The 22,556-nt window shown below is 38.5% G+C and overlaps 1 protein-coding gene and 1 pseudogene across 1 annotated transcript; one reads left to right on the forward strand and one right to left on the reverse strand.

Annotated features, from left to right (window-relative positions):
• The first annotated feature begins 2,170 nt into the window (after nt 1-2,170).
• On the forward strand, nt 2,171-2,807 carry LOC149957267 (uncharacterized; annotated as a pseudogene).
• A 1,663-nt stretch (nt 2,808-4,470) lies between these two features.
• Nucleotides 4,471-5,529, reverse strand: LOC149957268 (zinc finger MYM-type protein 1-like). Its single transcript, XM_090166938.1, has 2 exons — nt 4,760-5,529; nt 4,471-4,699 (listed from the first exon to the last, which is right to left on the reverse strand). The coding sequence occupies exons 1-2, from the start codon at nt 5,527-5,529 to the stop codon at nt 4,471-4,473; spliced, it is 999 nt and encodes a 332-aa protein (XP_090023064.1).
• Nucleotides 5,530-22,556: the final 17,027 nt, after the last annotated feature.

Below are 22,556 nucleotides of genomic sequence, written 5' to 3' on the forward strand. Positions count from 1 at the left end.
AAAACAAAGCTTCATCAGATAATACAACTTTGCGGAAAATTGAGGGTCATTCTCCACAGAATTCAGCAGCCAGTTGCAGAAGTTCAGCCGTCTTTGAGCGTCTACATCTACTAAACCTTGGTGGAGCGCAGCTCTGTAAGGATGGAACTTATGTGCAAGTAATATTTGCATACACGTGTTTTACTACACCCCAAATCAGCACATGCCGCGGAACAACTATTTCGCGGGTACGCGAAAAAGTACGCCAACACCGTGTTCTCCAAGTTGTAAATAATCTGACCAACACCTCGAAATCTAGGTTCTACATTACCATACTGCAGGAAGTCATTGACAGCTCGCCTAACTGACAGTCTTCTATCCGGGTGACGTTGTTGGAAAATCTCACTCACTCTTCTTAGATTTCTACCACCTTCTGCGTAGTAAATGTCAACGATTTCCGTACGATCCGTTCTAGGATATTGAGGCATTATTACCACGATTAAATCTCCCAATGATGAAAAAAACAGCATGGATTAAATTTTAAACCAAATTAACGAGCGGTTTTCACTGACCTTCAGACATTAATTTCGTTTATTTAGCTACCAACGTTTCCATGTAATTGTTTATTCTAGGCCTTCAGTTATTTTCTTATAGTCATATTCGCAACCAATTTCATAGATTTATTTTAAATTAAAATGCTTATAGTGACGAAGGTCTAACCCCTGAGTAAAAGGTGCGTTTGACTAAATATCTGTCAAGCGTACAGTACATACTTAGCGCTAATGGGATTATTGCCAATTTTAATAAATGTTGTAGAACTATAAAATTATCGAAAAAAAATACCATGGTACAATTACAACAAAAATAAAAAAATTAAAGGAATAATCATTTAGCTAGCCAAACTTGTCACTTTTTCAAGTCGTGTTTTTCGGTCAAACATTCGTTTAATTTTTTAGAACCAACGATATTCTTATGTTTTCGATGACGCTCTACAAGTTTCCCATTGTCAAATTAATTCCAGAACCTAGCGGTGAAAATTAAGTTTTGGAACGTTAAAATTATTTCCGAAAGTTTGTCTGCAATTGTCCCCCAGCATGTATAACGTACCAATAAATCATATAAATGTCAACTTTCAAGAAAACATAGTTTTAAAAAAAAACCGTTTTGGAGCAAAAAACCACCCTGCACTTCAACTTGCACGATAAGTCGTATTTTGAACTATTAGCCACCAAGGACGCTTCTTTACCCATCCCATCATCAAGTCTTGCGAGTGTTTCATATGAAATTACGCCAAGCGCGTTAAATGTTTTAACGTTTTGCAGCAAATAATGCGTAAGCGGTTTGTTTTACATTTTTGTTCTTCCTTTTTGCTGCACATGTTAACTGTTCCTTGGGGTTTTCTTACCATAGCATAAACCAACTCCAGTTGGGCTTTGTTTGTTTGTGGGTCGAATATTTACTACCCGTAACGTGGTACATTTACTATACTGGAGTCTACACGGACAACTCTAACCCAGTAGCGCCACCAGGATTTTTTCACCCGTAGGCACTGTAGTCGTTTCCCGGCCTGGCAGCCCTGCGGTGCAAGGTATATTGCCGGTTTTGTGGGAAGGAGAGGCCAGTTGGAGGAAGTTAGAGAAGAGACAACACTTAGCTACACGCCCAACTATAAAGAGGGATTCTACGTTTGTAATTTCTGAGGTTTGAGTCATTTCTTCCTTATAGCTTAAGCTCAGAGTAGGGCTTAAGCTCAGAGTAGGGCTTAAGCCTTATTATTATTTATGGTGTAGGCGTATCCGCCTTCGAGGCACGTTACCAGCAGCAACATCTTGGGATACGATTCATAATTGGTTTCAACGGCGAAGGGTTTTTTTTTAATAAAAATAGTTATTGTAACCTCGGGTACTGTTGAAGAAGAAGAGCAATGAAGATATTTTTTATGAACGAAATCTTATCTTTCCGTTATCTCCTTTAGAGATAAGATTTTGACCGTATATAAAACCACCTGTCATTTCACTAAGGTGTCATAGAGCTTCTGCAGTTCTTGCAGTAATGTCGCTACTACTTATCTAGTAATATTCGTTAATTGTATATAATTTGTAAATATTCTTTTAATGCCTTCATTAATAAATTACTAGTTCGTTATTTATAACGTCGTTCAGTTTGTTCATTTCTAAACCCTCAAGCGGCTATGCCCTGCGTGCACGTTGTAAACTTCAACCAGAGTTCATATCTGGAGAAAGTACTCGAGAGGTTCAATATGGTCGATTGCAAGCCGATAAAAACTCCTGCCGTATCCGCAGACATGCAGGAAGAAAGCCAGAAGAAGTTTGAGTTATGCAGCTCTCAGCACCCGGCCTGATATCGAGTATGCAGTCAATCGTGTTTCACAAGCGATGGAAAGTCCGACGATAGCAGATTGGAATTCTGTAAAGAGAATCTTCCGTTACCTAAGAGGTACAACGACCATGGGGCTGCTGTTTCCATCGAACAATACGATGACTACAATCCCATACTCTGATGCTGATTATGGAGGTTGTGAAAAAACGAGACGCTCTACTTCGGGGATCATCTACTTCATTGGAAAAACGCCTGTGAGTTGGGCTAGCAGAAAGCAAGTATCAGTCGCTCTTTCAACGACTGAGGCGGAGCTAGTAGCTGCCACAGAAGCCGCTAAAGATGTTGTCTGGATCGAGAATATCAAAGGAAGCCTTGTGTTAAAACAATTCAACGAGGTTCCAGTTTTGCGGGTCGACAACACCGGAGCAATTAAATTGATCAAGAATCCGGAGTTCCACCGTCGCACAAAACATATAAATATCCGGTAATTTTACTGCCGGGAGCTTGTTCAGAACGGTCAGATCGACGTAACGTGCGTGTCTAGCGAGAATCAACTGGCAGACATCCTAACCAAGCCATTACCTGCCACAGTCTTCATACGCCTACGTCAGATGTTGAATCTTTTTGCGTACAACGATATCTTCATCGAGGGCGAATGTTGAAGAAAATTGGAAGCGATAAAGATATGCGATGTGTAAACAAATAAATAAAATCTTTTATTGTGTAAATATATTTTTTAAAGCATATTCTATTTGTCGCACCGATAACGTTTTATTCTTCCATGTTTTTTAATGGTTACATTTACAGTATAAAAACCGCCATGCAAAATGTAACCTTGCTTCAGTTCGAATTATGTTTCATCTTAAATAAACTTGATTTATCGTTTTAAAATGTTGACTCCGTCTTAATTCATTTTCATCTTGTGTGGAAGCTGCTATTATCATTGAAGCGTAAAAACTTCAATAGGTAGCTTTAGGTACTTTTTGCTATAACGTTTAATTTTTTGGAAAAGGGTATTTGCTAGTTTTTATGCCCTTTTCTCATTGATAGTTTGAAGTTTTTTTGATAAGCCTTGTCCTATACGGCCGTCGCCATTTTGTTTTTTTTTGCCTTCACCGTACTTTGAATTTATTGGGTGCTTTTTGGTTACCGGATTATTTTGTTTTCCGAGTCTCTGAGACTCCGAGTCCCAATTTCCAAAATAAAGATAAAATAAAGCGTGACAACTGGCAAGTGTTTTTGCAACAATTGTAAGTGAAAATGGAGAATGCTGTTGGAGGATATTGCCCATATGTGCATTTTTATGCTCATCGACTAAAAAAAATAACTTCAGAGTTCATTTAAACAGTCATGTACATTTCTTTTGTAAATTATTAAAAATAAACCGGTTTTGTCACAGTTTATTTAGTTAGTGTATGTAAAGGGGGGGCCCCAAATTAAAGAATTAAGTAGCCTACCCATAGTAATATCCTGGCGCCGCCACTGTGTGCCAGCTAGGGGTTGGACAAGAGGTGACGCCATAGATGTAACAGATGTTAACGGGTCATTATAAAGTAGTAAATCTTTGGATTCTACGTAGGTAACGATTAGAGGGTTTAACACGGCGTTTTACAGCTTGTGTGGGAAGTACGGGCGAATTCGTCAATTACGCAGTCGATGCATATATTAAAGGATTCCTCATTTTCGATTGCTATGAGAGCTAAAAAGATGAAAGTCGAACTTGACCCATGGTGTTTCTTAAGTAACTTTTTACCCGTTTCAAAAGTGAAAATGAGCATTCACAGACAACAGGTGTCACGGGAAGTGATAGAGAAATTTGTAACATTCTACAAAGATCGGCAAAAAGATTTTTCGGTAGCGTGTTCAGAAGATCTAATATAGAACCTGGTAGAGCATTTTCTTCTAGTTTTCTCAAATAGTTCTTGGCAACTAATATCTCAGCCTCAGGAACTTCCATATTGTAATGTGCACCGAATTCACGGAGTCTTTCGTAAGACAAAATCTTTCCGAGTCTTGGCTCAAAAGAGAAGGCGTCATCGCGCTTATTCCTTCCAAAACTTTTGCGTTTTGTCCACCAATAAATATCCGTTCCATTTCATTTATTATTCTATCCAATAAAGCGTAGTAGATTCCAATTCTTAAAGTTTGGTTTTATTCCTCCGTCCGTTGTCCAGTTAGTTCCGTTATCACAAAACTACTCATCGACTTGGGTACTATTTCTGATTCGAAATCCACCTCGATATAGAGATCCTCTGCTACCTTTTTCGCTTCGTGAAGATTTTTATACGCATCCTCATTTCTAAATCCTCTTAGAGTATCTATCACTGCTTGCACCGCCATAATAGCTTGGGATAGGTCAAGATTGGTTGATTGAAGTTGACTATTTAAAAGTTCAGTGAGTTTTTTCTCAAAAACAAGCAAAGTAATTATAGTTTAAAACTTTCGAAGAAAAGTGCATAATCCGAGAGCCTTACATCGCTCGGAGCCATCCTTTGGATCCTCCAAATACTGCAACAAAGCCAGGTACGTTGTCTTAATTGCCTTTATCGACCTCATTCGGCATGCCCAGCGTGTATTGCTAAGAGCTTGAAGTTCAGTACAACCTAATTGTAATTCTTGCTTGATTTCCCGAAATTTCCTATGTGCTATGCCTGGAATTGAGAAATAAAAATGTACGCTGTTTAAAAGATCAAAAAAATCCTTGGCTTCTTGAATGTCGTTGCACGTGTCAACCAAAACCAAGTTGAGTCGATGTGCGTAACAATGGACGTATATCGCCATTGGGTGGTCTTCTTTAAATTGAGTTTTTACCCCTTTACAATTACCGCTCATGACGCTAGCACCATCGTATCCTTGGCCCACGCAAATGGCGGAATCAAAGCCGTACTTTGATATTCTATCACAAATTATGGATTTTTTTAATCCAGCCGCTGATAAGTCTTGGACTTCTTGAAAGCACAGAAATCGTTCGACAATTTTACCATTTGAAAAATAACGAACGCAGAAGCTCATTTGTTCGAGTACACTAATATCCCGTGTGTCATCACACATAATTGAATAAAATTGAGCTTCTTTAATTTCCGCAACAATTTTGTTATATATAATACTAGCAGAAACTTCAATTAAGTCGTTTTGACTTGATGGCGACGAATATGAAGCGTTTCCTGGCATGTAGTCTAAGAGTGTCTCGCCAAACAAACCATCAAACATGGAAAACGTTTTAAGAATTTCCAGAAAATTTCCTCTATTCAGAGAGTCAAAAGATTAATCGTGTCCACGTTGAGCTATTCCTTGTCTAGCAGTTAAAAGTATTATTTCAATGACTCTTCGAATGTACGAACGGTTCTTCAATATGTGCTGCAAATTTGCGGTAACCGTTTGTGTGACTACCGATCCCGACTAACGAGTTTCCTGGAATCCTGTCCATCTCTCCAGCGCAATCAATTGCGTCTGTGCAGTTTCGTACTCTTCAAATTTTTCTATGGCTCGTTTCCAGTTTCTCATTCCAATTGACTGAAATGTTTCCTCCTGTTTACCGAAATTAGTTTTAAAATGCCTGCACGCGAAACAAAATGCTGCATCTTGGCTTTTGCTATAATCCAACCATTTAAAATTTTTATACCAGGAACCCCTAAAAGAACTTTTTCGCTTGCCGAATTCACTGGATGGAAACAGAAATAGAATTGGTTTTCGGGGATCCTCATATGGAGATTTACTTAAATCTTTCAATTCACTCGCTGCCTTGCACTGTCCCGAAACACTGGTGTCCGTTTCGGTAACACAATCATTACCATCTTCGAATATTTCACCGTTACCAATTTCCCCAACAGAACCCACCTCATCATTCTCATTCTGATTATGGTTAAACGATTCACCTTTCGGTTTACGAACTACGAACTTATCCATTACTTCCTAATTAATAAATTTGTTCGGGTTAGGATTTTTACTTTTTCGAAAAAACTAGTGTCACCGTCACCGTACAGTGTCATATTAAATTATTTAGTCTAGAAATGCAAAGGATTACCTGGAATTTTAGTAGATTTTAAGATTATTTCGTGAAGCGAGTTACGCGAATCCCAAATGTGAATTTGGACTAAACTAAATGGTTCAGAATTTACTAACACCATGAATGAATATATATATATGAATTTATATTTATTTTGATATACGATCAGGGCCCCACTCAAATTGTTTCATTTTATTGGAAAAATATTATATTTCTAAAAATAGAGGATTTATAGGACTATTTTTCAAAATTATAGGATTTTATAGGACTATATATGCCATGTTATTTACGAACATTTTGCACATAAAAACCAAAAGTGCAATTTGTTTCCTTCGCGTTCACTACTTCACTAAATATTCTTAAAATGAACTAGAATTCGATGTACTTTCAGACCGTCGCAGATATATCTGCTTGTTGTTTGTTGGGGAATTGTTTTAATGGAGTTCTGTTACAACCTGCAGTCTGCATTGCCATGTAGCTCCGCTGAATAATAAATAACACAGAACTTATTCCCAAGATTTAAAATAACTCAACGAGCTTTCAATTCTAAAAAATATTGTACGATAGGCTGTGGTAGGCCTAACCGTTAACGCCGGTAGCAACTTTATTCTACTTAGTATAAAGGGTTTAGTTTTATTCTTACCTTGAAGGCTTATCCTCCAAATTAATACAATTAATATGAAAAACCGAGAACTGCTATCCCTTATCCATCATCCATGGAAGGAGGTGCAAAGCGACACAAAGCGCTATCGAGAGCAAGTTAAAATCAGGGTTGTCTACCATAAACCGTTTTTTCCCGCGAAGTTGAAGACGGAATCATGCGGAAACATAAGAAACCCGGGACGTTTAACAATAATGTTTTTGACAGCTGTTTCTTTTTTATTCAGCTTTCTGGTGTACATATAAACCTACAATAGATTTAGCATTTTTTTATCGTTTAGGTATACCAAATATAATATAAGATAACTATTGATGAGCTAGGCGGGCCACGACCTACTTTTTGGGTCGGCCCTGGAAAAAATTTGGGGGGGGGTCATGGCCCCCCAAAAATTGTCTGGCGACGCCACTGATCGGTCCAGGGTCCACGGGCAGTGGTCGGGGTGGACTTGATGGGTCCCTTACCGATGAGCGTTAGTCGTACAAGATGGTCTAGATGTCGAAGTGTAATGGCATGATAACATATTCTTTGGGAGGTTTTGAGATGGTAAAACATTCGCCTTTAATATCCTGCGAGAATTGGATTCAAAAAGCTCGAATAGTGGCATAAGCGAGGGGTCCGTCACTTCGAGGAATCGTGTACGAGATTCCGAATCAAGGAATCTGGAATCAAGATTCTTGATTCTGCTAAGATTCTAGATTCTAGCCAGATTCCGTGATTCCGCCATGATTCCTTAATATTCAGTGATTCCACTCTTGATTCTTTGATTCTTATTGGATTCCGTGATTCTTATTAGATTCCGTGATTCTTGTTCGGCTACACACTTGTACGAGCTTCCTAGATTCATCTATTCGCAACCAAGACCAATCTAGCTGTTCCAATATTATAGAAAAGGCGGTGTGACTAGGTAGATGACCAGTTAAAAATTGTCTAGGTCAGTTTAAAAATTAAATCGAAAGTGGTCAGTTAAGGGTCAGTGGTTCACTGGACCACTAAATAAAAGGGTCCCACTGGTGTTTGAAAAATCCAGCCCGAAAATCGAGTAGCAGGTGACTTTTCATAATTTCACACCGGAAATTGTAATAATGCGAAGGCCGGTGTGGCCTTTAATTTAACTTGGTCTACGGATACATATTATGGATTAGCTCAGTTATTTCAGGGCACGGGGTCGATAGCTAAGTCGATAATCACTGCCACTCACTGGTTCACTTTAAAAAGTTCCTTATGTTCCACCCTGCTTACTTAATTTTCCGTCTGCATGAGATTCAAACCTCGCCTTCACTGTTCCAAATTCGAGCCAACCAAATTGTAATTGATTGTAATACGCCCGAGAATACGACGAGCTAATACGCTCGGTAATACGAATACGATTCAACTATAGCCACGTTCACACATACGCGATACGTCTAAAAAGGTTTCGAAGATCTTCAAATCGTTTTCGACCATAAGTGTGAACCTAGTTAAACCAGAGATAATTTATATTATAACATTCTAAATTATGTCTGGTTAAATCGCTTAAAACCGTTTCAAATCAATAAAAAAACGTTTGCGGGCCTTAAAGCAAGTGTCGGCTCGACGACAAGTAGCGCTTTTTTCAACAGATGTCGCTATCGTTGACACCAAAACAAGATAGTTAAGCGATAATTATAGATACACCTCGCGTTGATTGGATCGTTTTTAAATTGGTGAATAACATAAATTACAATATTATTATTATTATTAGTTATAGTATAATTTAGTTTAAAGTCCACACTAAATAGAGTTGTTTAAATATAATACTCAACAACGGCTGTCTGACCAGGTTATCATTGGGGGGGGGGATAACGTGTAAAAGGTTGGTGTATATGGCTGGACGCCTTCACACCATGCAAACAGGAGAGGCACTTATAAACTACAATACCGTCAAGTAATACAAAAGGCCCAAACAAACGTCCAAAAAGAGTTATAATCAAGCTTGAATGGTTTTACGTAAAATGTCACAGGTGGTCGCAACGACGTCGGAGAATCCAGCGTGTACCTGCACTGAGGACGTCTACTAGATTGGCCAGCAGAGCCCTAGACGTAAGTGCCCGAAGAAGAAAAGCCTGAGCCGTCCGTCGCGATGGGCAAACGAATAAGACGTCATCCACTGCGCTCCACACCGAGCGCAGGAGGCCGTGGAACTTAGATTAAAGCGATGGAGAACCGCCTTAGTGGGAAGTCTGCCACAGCCGAGGCACGCGAGTAGCGTGTCATCCCGCCGCGTTTAAGATATCCGCATAATAGCTTGAGAGCCACGAAAAGGCTTCGCGTCCAGAAGACGCCATTGTGTCCTAGTTACTGACCACTCTTGGGTCTATGTCGATGAAATTGCCCTGCGGCTGGCGCCCTTTACCTCCGCGTGGAGGAAGTCCACCTTTGGTGGGCGTAGAAGCTTAGTAACTCCCGCCAGACGGTCCACCATTTCATTGCCCGGACCTCCAACATGAGCCGGACACCACAGGCGAGTTATAGGCCACTGGTATCCATCACATAGGTCGTCAATGGTGGTGATCACCGGGTCCGTAGAACGAGAGTGAAGCTTCGTCAGAGCGCTTTTCGAATCCAAGCATATAACCAAAGTGCCTTGGAGATTGCCTGGCGCGTAAGACAAAGCCATTTGAATAGCGAAGAGTTCGATCCTGTTTATGGAATGACCGGAATCCACAAGACGCGTCGCGCCGACATTGATAGCAGGGATCGCGAAAGCCGCACCCGCCACACCCGAGCCCTCAGCCAACGAGCCGTCGGTATAGATGACTGTAGCGTTATTTCTAGAGCCGAGAGGAAACGTAGCATATCCGAACTGTTATACTCCTTTGCGGTAGTGAGCCAAGTCGAGAGAAACGTCGTGGCGTGGTATTGAAGAGCCAGCTCAGGTTGTGGGCCTGTGCCAAACGCCAAGCACCGAGGAGGAATGGTAAACGTCCCAACGGGAAGCGATGTTCCAAAGTCTCAAGAGTAGACAATGCTCCCCTCAAAAAGGAGGTGTAGTAAGAAGGAGTGTCCGCCACGGCGCACGGAGTGAGGTTGAGGAGGTCCAACAATTCGCGTCTGAAGCACAATGGAGGAAGCCCTGCTTCCACCTCCATGATACTAATGGCTATTGAGGGCGGGACCCCAAGGATGACTCTGAGAGCTGCATTTTGAACCTTGTCGAGCTTACCAAGAGCAGTGGAGGTGGCCGACGACTAGAGAGAGCTGGAATAATCCATCCTGGAACGAATGAGATGGGTGTAAAGCAGTCTAAGGACTGCTCTGTCAGTCGCCGAAACCGCCTTAAAAGATTGAGACGCTCCAGAGAAGTCGAGATCAGCCCGTCGATGTGGGCCGCCCATGAGAGACTGTCGTCTATAGTAACCCCTAGATATCTGTATGACGTCACCCTCGACAGTATATTGCGTCCTAGCTGAAGTTGAAGAGCGTTCGGAATCTGTTTGACCTTGGATAGAACCATGTATTTGCATTTCAGCAGCTGGTAGTTTAGGCCCCATCTTACGCCATAGGGCGAAACATTGTCCAGCGCGACCTACATGGTCGTATATAGACGCTCCAAGTTCCGACCGCATATCCAGGCAGCGATATCATCTGCTTGTCACCTTGGTAGACCGCCCTTCGACATAGCCAGGAAATCCCATCCAGCATGATGCTGAAGAGGAGGGGACTTACCGAGCTGCCCTGAGGGACGCCCTGTTTAACCGTTGACTCGCACTTGGGAGGTACGATCTGTTAAGAAGCTTTCCACCCAGCTGAGAAGGTTGCCCTCGAGGCTGCAACGTTGGAACTAATAGAGGAGCGCGTGGTGAGGAACACTCCCGAAGGCGTCTTATAGACAATGTTGGTTGGTTGCTAGGGTGCACTGTGCCGTCGTAGTCAACCGGAAAGCCTTATCCGTCGCCCGCAGACCCTTCCGGAATCCCGATGGGTCTTGGTTGATAACATGATTTTTCTCCCGGAACCAAACCAGGCGGCCCAGTACCAGCTTCTCATAAAGGTTTCCCAGGTTCGGGAGGAGAGAGATATCTCTGTATGAATCAGCAGAAGTGGGTACTTTCCCGGCTTTAAGATCGGATGGAGGATGGCTTGCTTCCACCTCGACGGCATGATGCCCACCTCCCACAGGCGGTTGTAGAAACTTAGAAGTGCTGTGCGGAACGCCAGAGTAGTATTTTTTATAATAAGGTTGGAAATGTTATCCACGCTCAGAGCCGTATTGCGTAACCCGGAGATGACCCCATATAGTTCCTCTGCCGAGAACGGGGCATTGGTAGGTCACGCGAGTAATGGTTCAAGGACATACACCGGCGGGGATGAATGTCAGCGCCAGCTGAGGATGCCAAACACTCTACAACCTTTTTCTGGTCAGTAAGTATTTTAGCACCATTATGGAGCGTGAGGAGCTTCCTGGGGCGGATTCCTGTTTTGCACCACCTAACCTGGTTCCAAACTTGAGGCAGGGGCGTGTGTGCATGTAGCCTGTCGCAATAGGTATTCCAACTAGCACGCTTCGTGTCACTAATCAGTCGTTTATAAACAGCCTTCTCCCTTATGTAAGCAACCTGGTCCAACAGGAGGCCCGACCGCTGCGCCCTGCGACGGGTCTGATGGACTTCCTTGGGCTTGTTAGAACAGTGACGAGGCAACGAGCGTCCACTACCCTTTTTGGTAGGAATCATAGCCAGGACAATCTGGCGGAGAAGATTTTCCGCAGAGTATACCGATAACGGAGCGTCCCCCAGTGTGTCATCCAAAAGGATTCTAAAATGTTTCCAGTCCACCGCTGGATAGTGCCAATGCATACCACTTTCAATAGAACGTGTAGTGTGTGCTAGGCATACGTAGGCAAACCTCCGGAGGGAACTTTGGTGGGCTGGAGGGCTTAACGTTAATTTCAATGAGGCCCTTAAAGCCCTCCGGAGGTTTGCCCATGTATGATGCTGGGTCACCTATAAAAATGAGGAGATGATCATTTGTTCCTCGGTTTAAAATTGTCCAGGGGAGAGAGATAGCCAATGTGAAGCTTACGAAAGTCAGATCGAGGGCAGCCTCTGGGCCCCGAGTTGGGCGGCGGGTGGCGACTCCAGTGTTGAGGAGGACCAGACGGTCCTGGGCTTCTAGCCAACTCTGGATGAGGCGGCCTTGCTGATCCGTATGACTACTACCCCAGAGTGCGTTGTGGGCGTTGAAATCACCTAGGATAATGGCTTATGTCTCAACTCCTAGGAGAAGATCGTTGAAAAATTGTCTGGAGGCTACACCACCCGGGTCATATATGTTAAAAAGCGTAATCCAGCCAGTGGTAAAGCGGATCTTAAGAGCCAGCACTTCCATCCCGACACATCCTGAGGAAGGAAGCTGTACCATCGGAAGAGAACTAGCAACCAGAATCGCAACGCCGCGCCAGGCACCTTTTGCCGGGTGTGGGAGAACACATCATAACATCCAAAGTGGACGTTAAAATTTAACTTCATTTTTCATTAATAGGTGGCACCGCGGTCTCCATTCAAGTCGCTTTTTTCGAAGAATCGGATAGATTCATGTCCATCTCTAATAACAGGTGCCTTTTCATAATACAGGTGACAATGATAGAGCCGACAGTTGCTGTAAGTGTGGCCGACGCTTATACCTTGAATCAATTTTAGATTCCGTGATTAATCTTTGATTCCGTGATTCGAACGAGATTCCGTGATTCACACGAGATTCCGTGATTCGTATGTGATTCATCGATTCGAGTAGGATTCCAAGATTCCGAAGATTCGAATATTCTCATGAATCCTGATTAGATTCTAGAGATTCGGAATCACGGAATCAGGATCCGTACGAGATTCCTCGAAGTGACGGACCCCTCGGGCATAAGGCATGGATAAAAAATAACTCACAGGGATAGTTCTCTTACATAGAACTATCATTGCCAGCCAAAATACGTTTGCTACAACCTCTTCTCCTCTTACAGTCCTACACCCCCACTTTCCGCCACAAAAACGATTCAAATCCGGAAATAGTTACGCCATCTCGTATCTGAGATCGACACTATGGTTTTTAAAAATGGTGATTGTCTGTAAAATTGATCCGCAGATTATTTTATTCGGAATTTAATAGGATTTGTAATTGTTTAAGCCGTAATGTTTTTTTATATCGCATAGGTAAATAGTAAATAGCTTTACATTAATAAAAATCCCACAGTTATTGGATTCTATTATTATTATTATCGTAAAAACTTTTTCCTGATGAAAACATTTTAAGTACTAAAAACAGAAACGCGATGCAAAAAAATTCATTAGATTTCACAGCGCCCAAAAAAAATCGCCCGCTAGGACCGATGGCGTTTGAATCAAACTTATTTTCGAAGAGAGTTATCCCTGTGAGTTATTGTTAATCCATGATTAAGGTAGCTTTATTAATCATCATCCTTAAAAAGGCTTGAACAAACACGAGCATATTTCAGATTTATGCACCCTGGATTTCTACATTTTTCTAGCCATTCGTTTCTTCTATTTACATCTTTTGGAAAGCTATTATAAGAAATCTTGCGGTCTCTAGTTAATTGTCTGGCGATAATTAGTACAGCCCAACACTGAGCATTTAAGTTCAGGCATGATTCAATTTTAACTTGTGTCAAAAATAAACTTGAAAAAAAAAATAAAACTACTTAAGCCTGTTCACTCAAACTCACGTTGAGACGAAATATACGTTTATTTTATAAAACACGCCCTTAATCATTTTGATAACTAATACCACTTCTTAATCTGAGCATTAATGAACGTATTCTACCTAAAAAATAAACAATTTAATTTAAAATATTACATACCTATATCATTTTCCTGATTTTTGGTTTTCCCATGACCAGCAGGCCGCCAACTGTGGCTTTCGGGTTTCCGCTCCATCTTGCGTTTTTTAACGAGCTTGGGGTTTTTCCCGCGTTTCACCTACTCCTAACGGCGGCAATTTTCTCGGGTTAGCAGGAGCCACGCATGCATCTTTTTATTTTTCTGCTGGGCTCATGTGACGTTAAGCCCTTGTCGCGCTCCTCTTCCTCCCACCCCAAATATTTCCCCCCAAAACCCGGCTACTGGCCGGGCCGCCTGAGCCAACCTTATAGTGCGGTACGCATCGCACATTTACGAACCTTGGTTCTAACCAGGGTCATTGTTGCAACTACCTTTACTTCTTTCGACTGTCATTAAATCTCCAGGTTACGTAGTTTTTATATACACTGAGAGAATTTACTGTCACTCCTACAGAAAATTACTACAGTACTGAAATGTAAAAATATTTTACAGAAGTCTTTTTTAAGTAAGGGAAACAGTTAAGTCGTTATTATCGTCGTACAGTACAAGTTAGTATACTTTACCAAGTATACTGTGATTTTTACCTTTTTCTGTAATACTTACTGAAAATTCCCACCAAACATAATATACGAATTTTTACTGTAAATATGACCTAAATTCTTCTGTTGCTCCTACAGAAGATTTCTACAGTAGTGAAATGTAAAAATATTTTTCAGAATTCTTCTTAAAGTAAGAGAAACAGTGAAGTCGTTATTATCGTCGTACAGTACAAGTTAGTATACTTTACCAAGTATACTGTAATTTTTAACTTTTGTAATATTTACTGTCATATTCTTCTATATGAAATATACGAATTTTTACTGTAAATATGACATAAAAGTATTAACCTGTATAATTTTTTATATATATATATACAAAAATTATACAGGTAAATATTGCGTGCGTTTGTTAAAATGGTTTTGTTATTGGTATAAAATTACATATTATTCTATAAATTGAATTACTCAATGTATACATTCATTTTATTACTGGAAAATAATATAATTTTGTATTTGATTCAACATCAATATATTTAATATATCAGCTAGGCTAATACCCAAGGCACCACCTTAGGCCTAAGTCATCAAGCGACATTTGAAGCCATTAATTCAGGTGGCCGGGTTACAATGCGTAGGAGGGTGGTGGCAAGCCCTGCATGCCACGAGATCGAGCCAACAGCTCCCTACACTAACTATTACCGTTAATACGACTGTTCCATGTTAATTTATCGTCCAGCTTTATCCCTAGATATTTAAATTTATGTACTTCGATTTATTTCGACTCCATTTATCATTAGTTTACGGACTGAGTCGATTATTTTTTATTTATATTAGCAAAGATCATATACACCATTTTTAATTTATTTAATTTTTTGCCATTTTTTTATCCAGTTATTTACGACATTTAAGAGTTCATTCCCTTTATTTATACAAGCACCTAACTTCGTCCCTTCAAGCATTAGAATTATGTCGTCTGCATATAGATTTTTAGAGTTCCGTAGGTATTATTTTTGTGATATAATTAAATATATAAATATAATAGGTGATAAAATCGATCACTGCGTAACACCTATAGTTATTTTCCTAGGGCTCAAAATATTTTTTTTTACTTTTGTTACACAAACGTATTATACAATCTAGTGCTACACCTCTTATACCCGACCGGTACAAATTTTTAAGAAAACGATTATACGGAACACTATCAAAGGCCTTTTCAAGGTCTAAGAAAATGATTTATGGTTCGTCTAGTGATAATCTTTAAACTCAACTACAGCGTTCCCACGTCTCTATTAAATTATAGTAACTAGCTTAAAACGCCTAGGACTATAAAAGCTAGGAATATAATACTTCGTATTTTCATACTCGTAGACAAAATTTGGCGCAAAATTTTAAACTATAGTTAATAAAAAGAAATTTATTACAGCATTTGCTAAAATGTTTTAAAAATATTTTAAATTATCGACAAAATTTACTAGTTGTTAAAATTATAGTAAAAAGTAGCTTATTTCTTAAATATTTAAAAATTATCAAAATTATAGTACGTATAGGCTAAATTATCATAACATAACACTATATAGTTAATTGGTCAAATTGCAGTTTACAGTTCAATTTCAATTAGAGTTCAAAACTTTAGATTTATATTGAACTTTTAAACGATTTTATTCAAAGGCCTTAGAAAAATTCGAGTAACGATTTTGGCGGAAATAAATTACCCTTCGAGTCTACGATCGATAATGTAAGTCACCTACTATTGCAGCAAATATTTATTAAAGGTAAAAGCTATGCGATATATATCTCACACTAGTTTTTGACTTGGGGAAAACGAAAGGCCTGGAGCTTGAAGCCTCGACCAAAAGCTGGTTCTCGGGTCTACCCGCTGATGTTTTCGCTGCTATTGTTAGAAACATTGACGGAAGAGGCTAAAATGTATAATAAACAGGGAAGCGATATTTTTCCTGCCGTGAATGGAAAAATTCGTGATTTCGCAATTTTTAGAAATTTCGAAGTGTGGCCGGGGAACAGCGTTGCTAGACGTACTCGGGCATTGGTTTTTCGAGCAAGAAGGGTCCGGTACTCCTGTTGTTTCTTAGAGAGTAAAAAAAACATATCGTTCCTTATGAAAGTGAATCTGAAGCATTTCTTCGATATTCCATGAAAAACGTAAGTAAATATATCTTTATCAAAATTTACCGTTTAAATAATTTAGAATGATCAAGGCATTATAATTTGAAAATAGAAAGTTTTTGGTGTAGTCTATATTAATACCGTAAAAGTTTTTATAGCAGCTTTTTATAACTTGGCAAAAAGTAATTGTAATGTAATATATTAAAGTGTTATTACTAATCATGGATTAAACACTAAAGGATGTTTCACGATCAGCGTTTGCTGTACAACGCTCGCGTTTGCTCGGTGTAATTTTATTTCCTCCCCCATTGTCTTCTTTCCCCTCTCTAGCCAGGGGCAACCGGATATGGTTTTGTAGCGCCATCTGTTACTTTTCATTAATAATTTTCCCGCGTTGTTACGATTTCGTCTGCAATTTAAAAAAAAACCATGCTGCTTCTTCAACGAACTTTTTTGGCAAGTGTTGAACTTATTTTCTTAATTTTTTAATAATACAATCATTTCAATTAAAAAATTGATTATTAACTTTCTTTTCTCCGTACAATTTCAAAGATTTAAAAATGGGAAAGAAATATTGCGTATATAAAGGTTGCAGGAGCGATTCTCGATATGCCTACAAAGACTTTATGAAAAATGTTCATTTTTTACCATTCCCTAAACCTAAACGTCATTTTGAGATATGCCAAAGGTGGATACAGTGGCTAGGAAGAGAGGACTTTCCAATTGACCGAGTCAATCCATCTACTTATCTATGCTCAAAGCACTTTGTGGGTGGAAATGGTCCTTCGGATTTGTTTCCAGATCCTATACATAGTCAACAAGTAACCCTTTAAAAAAAATTAAGTCTCTGCTTTATTAATATTCTAATGTTACTTACCTAGGAATTGGTGTCGATATTGAAACCTCAACTTCAACACTTCCCATTAAATGACATTTCTAATGATGCTAAGAAACAAAATGTCTTAGTCGAGCCAAGCCATGACTCTTCAATGGAACTGGTAATATATGTGATGTTTTGCGAACTATTTGAAACGTTTTAAAACCATTCGTATAATATAACTGTTTAAACTTAAAGGTGAAGGAATCTGTTGTGGATAATACTACTGAACAACCAGCACATTTGGAAATAACACCGGAACATCATCAAATTTTGCCACTGCAGGAATCTGTTGTGGATAATAGTACTGAACAACCAGCACATTTGGAAATAACACCGGAATATCATCCAATTTTGCCACTGCAACTGAATCCATTAGAAATTTTTCAAAAGTTTGTAAGTCCACTGGGCTGGTCAGTGACAATGTTTGAAAATTCTTTCCAAGTTAGACTTTTACATGAAGAGACTGGAGTTGTACTCTTAGGTGTGAGTGTAGAAAATAACTATAAGGCGAGCTACAAGGTGTGTGGCAAAACTCTAACCGATCCTATTGTACTGTCAAAGTTTCCTAACTATATCCAATCTCATGGAGATCTCGACAACGCTGTAGCCTTGTTGACTCAAATGAATTTTTGTGAGGGAAATACGGAAGAAGAGTACGCAAATATTTTCAAAGATCACCATGAACCACCAGGATTTTTAAGCTGCTTGGGAGCAGTTCACGCTGGAAGATGTACCCTTTTTTTATTGGACAAAAATAAAACAAGGTGCTTTTACTGCATAAAATTAAGAAGAAATCTTAGAGTAACTGCACGAAGAAAGAAGCTAAAAAACAACAAAAATCTGACCCCATTTAAGAAATTAACAAAACCGGAACTAGTGGATCGCCTTAGAAAATCTAAAAACAATGAATTTAAATTAGTAGCCAAAATTAGAAGACTCAGAAGAAAATGTGAAAAAATAATCAGAAAAAAGGGAAACCTTATTGAAGACGAGAGCCACCATAATTTCTTCTTGGATATACTGGAAAAAAATGTTGGGAAATTAGACAATAATGGCAATGTTTCGAATGCAGGTTCACCTAACATTGGAGAATCACGTAATAAAGCAAATCAAGATTTCAGCCAGTTATTTTTAAGAACTCAATTAAAAATGCTTAAAATGAAAAATGGAACCAATAGGCGTTGGCATCCGCTGGTTATCCAATGGTGTTTATTTTTGTACGAAAAGTCACCCGCATTATACAATGTGTTGGAAGAGTCTGGGGTATTGCAATTGCCCTCAAGATCAACTTTAAGAAGGCATGCATCTAATATAGGTGAAAATCCTGGCTTTGATCCGCATATATTCATAAAAATGAAGGCAGATTTTGAAAAGCTCAGAAAATATGAGCACCAAGACTACTTCTGTTTAGTGTTGGACGAGATTAAAATTCAAGAAGATCTTGTCTATCGTCAAGAAACTGGAGATGTAATCGGCTACATTGAACCATCAAATGTTGAAGAAAAATTTGCCCAGCTAAACCCTGACTTATATAAAGATAAACCTTTAGCAACACACGTACTGCAATTTTTATTGCGAGGTATAACATCCGGATTAAAAATGCCTTTTTCTTATTTTCCAACAAATTCACTAACGGCTGAAAAATTGGACAACCTACTTTGGGAAGCGATTCGCAAACTTGAGCTGTGTGGTTTTAAAATTCTGTGTGTCGTCGGAGATGGTGCGGCCACGAATAGAAAATGCTTTCACATTAATACTGGTGTGGCATCATATAAATGCCCAAACCCCTTCTCTGGTACTGAAGAGCGCTTCCTTTTCTTTCTGTTTGATGTCCCTCATCTGATAAAAACAGTTAGAAATTGCTTAGGAAATAGTACCGAAAAAAGCACGTGCCGCTTAATGGAAATCAATGGAGAGAAACTTTTATGGGATACAATTAAACAACTTTACCAGACAGAGCAAAAGAAGTGCGGAAACTTAAAGAGATTATATAAATTAACTGATGAACATATATCATTAAGAAACCGCATGAAAGTCAAATATGCCACACAAGTACTTTCTCAAAGTGTTGCAAATGCTCTAAAATCAGAATGCGTTGGTAAATGCCCAGAACTAGTTAGATTCATTGAAAAATTTAATAAATGGTTTGATATTTTAAATGTTGGGAGTTGTTCTGAGGGAATCCAAAAGCGTAATCCAAATCTCTGTCCATTTCAATCCAAAAATGATTGTCGATTGAAGGTAACTTTCAAGTAACTAGAAGCAGAGCAGGGGAAGGTACTGATTTTTTTATATTTTCACTTTCAGTGGCTCGAAGAAGAATTTTTGCCATACCTAAACGAATGGGAAATGTATGCTCTTTCACAACCAATAAAGATCTCTGAGCAAAAGAAAATGATGCTCAGTACAGAAACTTTATCTGGATTGCGCCAGACTAGTAAGTAGCATTTTCGTATTAGAATGAAATGAAAAAATGATTTATTTTGCTTTACTTTAGCAAATTGCATTCTGGAATTGATACCATTTTTGTTGGAAAAAGGAGCAAAGTTCATATTGACCAACCATTTCAATCAAGATCCTCTTGAGCATTTGTTCTCCAAACACCGTCAAGCTTGTATGGCAGGTTCTAAACCTACCCTAAATCAATACGCTAGAAACAGTATGAAGCTGAAGCGATTAGACGAGGGAAATATTAAACTAAAAATAACTGGTGGAAACACTAACTCGAAGTAGCTTTGCAAATATTTGGCATACATTTATTCATATTGCACCTCCATAACATCACAGAAAGGCTTTGTCTCACTAAATAATAAAATTGATCAAAATTAAATCATTATTTTGTATTCGCCTAAAAGGTGTTGTTTAACTTCTTCCTTCAGTTTTTGTTTTCTCTTCTCATCTGACTTTACTTTTGAAGACATTTGTTTCACTCTTTCATTCATTCGGAAATTATTTAGCAGTTTGTTAGTATGTCCTTTTCCCATTGTATTTAAATACTTTCTCAAGAAGATATGCATTATGCTATTTGCACACTCTTTGCTTACTTCAACAGTGCAACATAAGCGTGTATATCGGTCTTGCAGAAAAGTATCTTCCATGACTGCTTGAGTGGCCCTAATTTTCTTGTTTTTGAAATACGTTTGACCATAAAACTTCCCAACGTTCCTTTGAATTAAATGAAACAGTTCCATAGCTTCGATTGTCGGGTATTTTAAAGCACCCCTGTCTTGTAATGTAGTCCAATTTTTGTACTCATCTGGAACATTTTCCAAATTTGTTTCACAGAGTGCCCGGCCTAGTTTGTTGTAGTCTGGGTTTGTATGATTTTGCAATTTGCAAAGAATATATCCAACAACATAATAGAGGCTATCATTATCTTCAGCGATTGGCTCCACGTTCATGACGTTAATGTTGTTCAAGATGCTTTCACGAGTGTAATTTCTTCCACAGTTGAAAAGTTCTGGTAATAAATAATTTAATCCCAAAATAATATCAGTTTCAGACATATCTTCGCTCTGAAATGTAGTAAATTGGTAAAAGTTAATGCCCATTTTTTATTGATATAAACTCTAAACTATATCCTTCAGAGATTTTCAATAATCTTCCGGAGTTTAATGTAGTTATGGTTTCTTTGAATGACACATAAATTTTATCCCGACTAGATGTTGTGAAAACATCTTTTAACTTGACTTTCAACTGTTTGTATATTTCACTACTCTCTTTTAAATTAGAAGTCCATTCCAAGCATGTCATCTTTTTTTCTTCGCAAGGAAAATTCAAAAGTTCTCTGACTAGAGCGGTTGCCTCATTCCATGAGGTCTGAAACATAGTTTCATAGTTCTCTAATAACAGACAACAGAAAATATACAGTGATTTCTTGGATTGAACAGTGAAGCTATGGTTCATTAAACAGATATCGTACCTTCCGCAACTATACCATTAATCTTATCCAGTGGTTGTTTCTTCAATTTTCTTTTTTTGGTTACATCAGACTTGGAAATATTCCTTTTGATTTAAAAGCATACATGTAGGTTAGAGTACATTACTTATCATATCATTTCAAATTGACTCGTACAGATCTGAATTAGTTCGTAATACTAATGTCGGTTTACGAACATTGTGAAAAGCTGGAGGATGTTGAATTTCAAAAAAATGGTCCAAGTCACTACCATCATCATCATCATCATCTAATTAAGTTTTAAAATTTAAAAGATAAACTTTAAGAAGGGAGAATGCATGCAAGCAATGTATTGGATACAGTTAAGCCTTAGTGAAATATTTAATTCAGTTAATAAAACATAATTACCTGAAAAAGATAACTTCACTGGATTGCAATTAGTGACATTTGGTGGAGATATTCCCAAAGTGTTGTAAGTTAAAGATGAAAATGACGAGTTCATATTTTAAAATAGTGTTTAATCCATGGATGAGATATCAATAATAATCCAACAAGCACATGCGTCTATTTGCCCCCGGGTAGTAAGAAAATAAAAACTAATATCCGGTTTTGCAGTAGAACGCCGCGAGGTGGCGAGGGCACACGGTATTTTCCGATTTTTACGCTCGTGAAACATCCTTTAGTGTTTAATCCATGTACTAATCATGCTACCAACATATTTAAGGATATAATGTTTAAAATGATTTTTTTTGGATATTTAAAAACATCGATGTAAGCGGTCCTTAGCCATTTTTATTGCCAGAAAAAGATAGTAAAATAAATTTTATTATTTCTTAAGCGCGCTCATAAAATTATGGTTAAAATAATAAACTTCACTATTATTATGTTTCGGCATGTGAAATAATAAGGTTGCGGGTCTGAAATAATTAGGTTTTGGCCCTTAAATTTATTAGGTTTCAGAGTTTGAAATGTTACGTTTCTTCATTTGATATAATTATATTTACATATAATTTTATTAGGAATTTATATATTCTTTGGTATTTGGAATAATTATTGTATCTTGTTTAGAGCTCATCCTATTCTGCCTTGAAATTGAAATTTGAAAAAGACGATTAATTCTAACATCATAAGTGATGAAAATGTAAGTTTTCTATATTTATTTTTTATTTTGAAAAGATCTAATAGAAGATATAAGGTTAAGCATAATATATATATATATATATATTTATAGTCTGAATCCCATTAATTTTACCATGCCTAAATCATCATTTTCAACTAAGAATTGAGCGGAGCGAGTAGCAATCGCAGTGGTTTACTATTAATATT

This window comes from Leiobunum rupestre, chromosome 2 (genome assembly GCF_980474605.1).
Source record: "Leiobunum rupestre chromosome 2, qqLeiRupe1.1.hap1, whole genome shotgun sequence".
In the NCBI taxonomy this organism is placed as follows: Eukaryota; Metazoa; Arthropoda; class Arachnida; order Opiliones; family Sclerosomatidae; genus Leiobunum; species Leiobunum rupestre.

What these genes read in the sequence shown, in the direction of transcription:
- LOC149957268 (XM_090166938.1), bottom strand. Translation starts at nt 5,529, where the DNA reads ATGTTTGATGGTTTGTTTGGCGAGACACTCTTAGACTACATGCCAGGA. An exon ending in TTATGCACTTTTCTTCGAAA is followed by an intron (nt 4,700 to 4,759) that starts GTTTTAAACTAT and finishes ACTTTTAAATAG; the next exon opens with TCAACTTCAATCAACCAATC.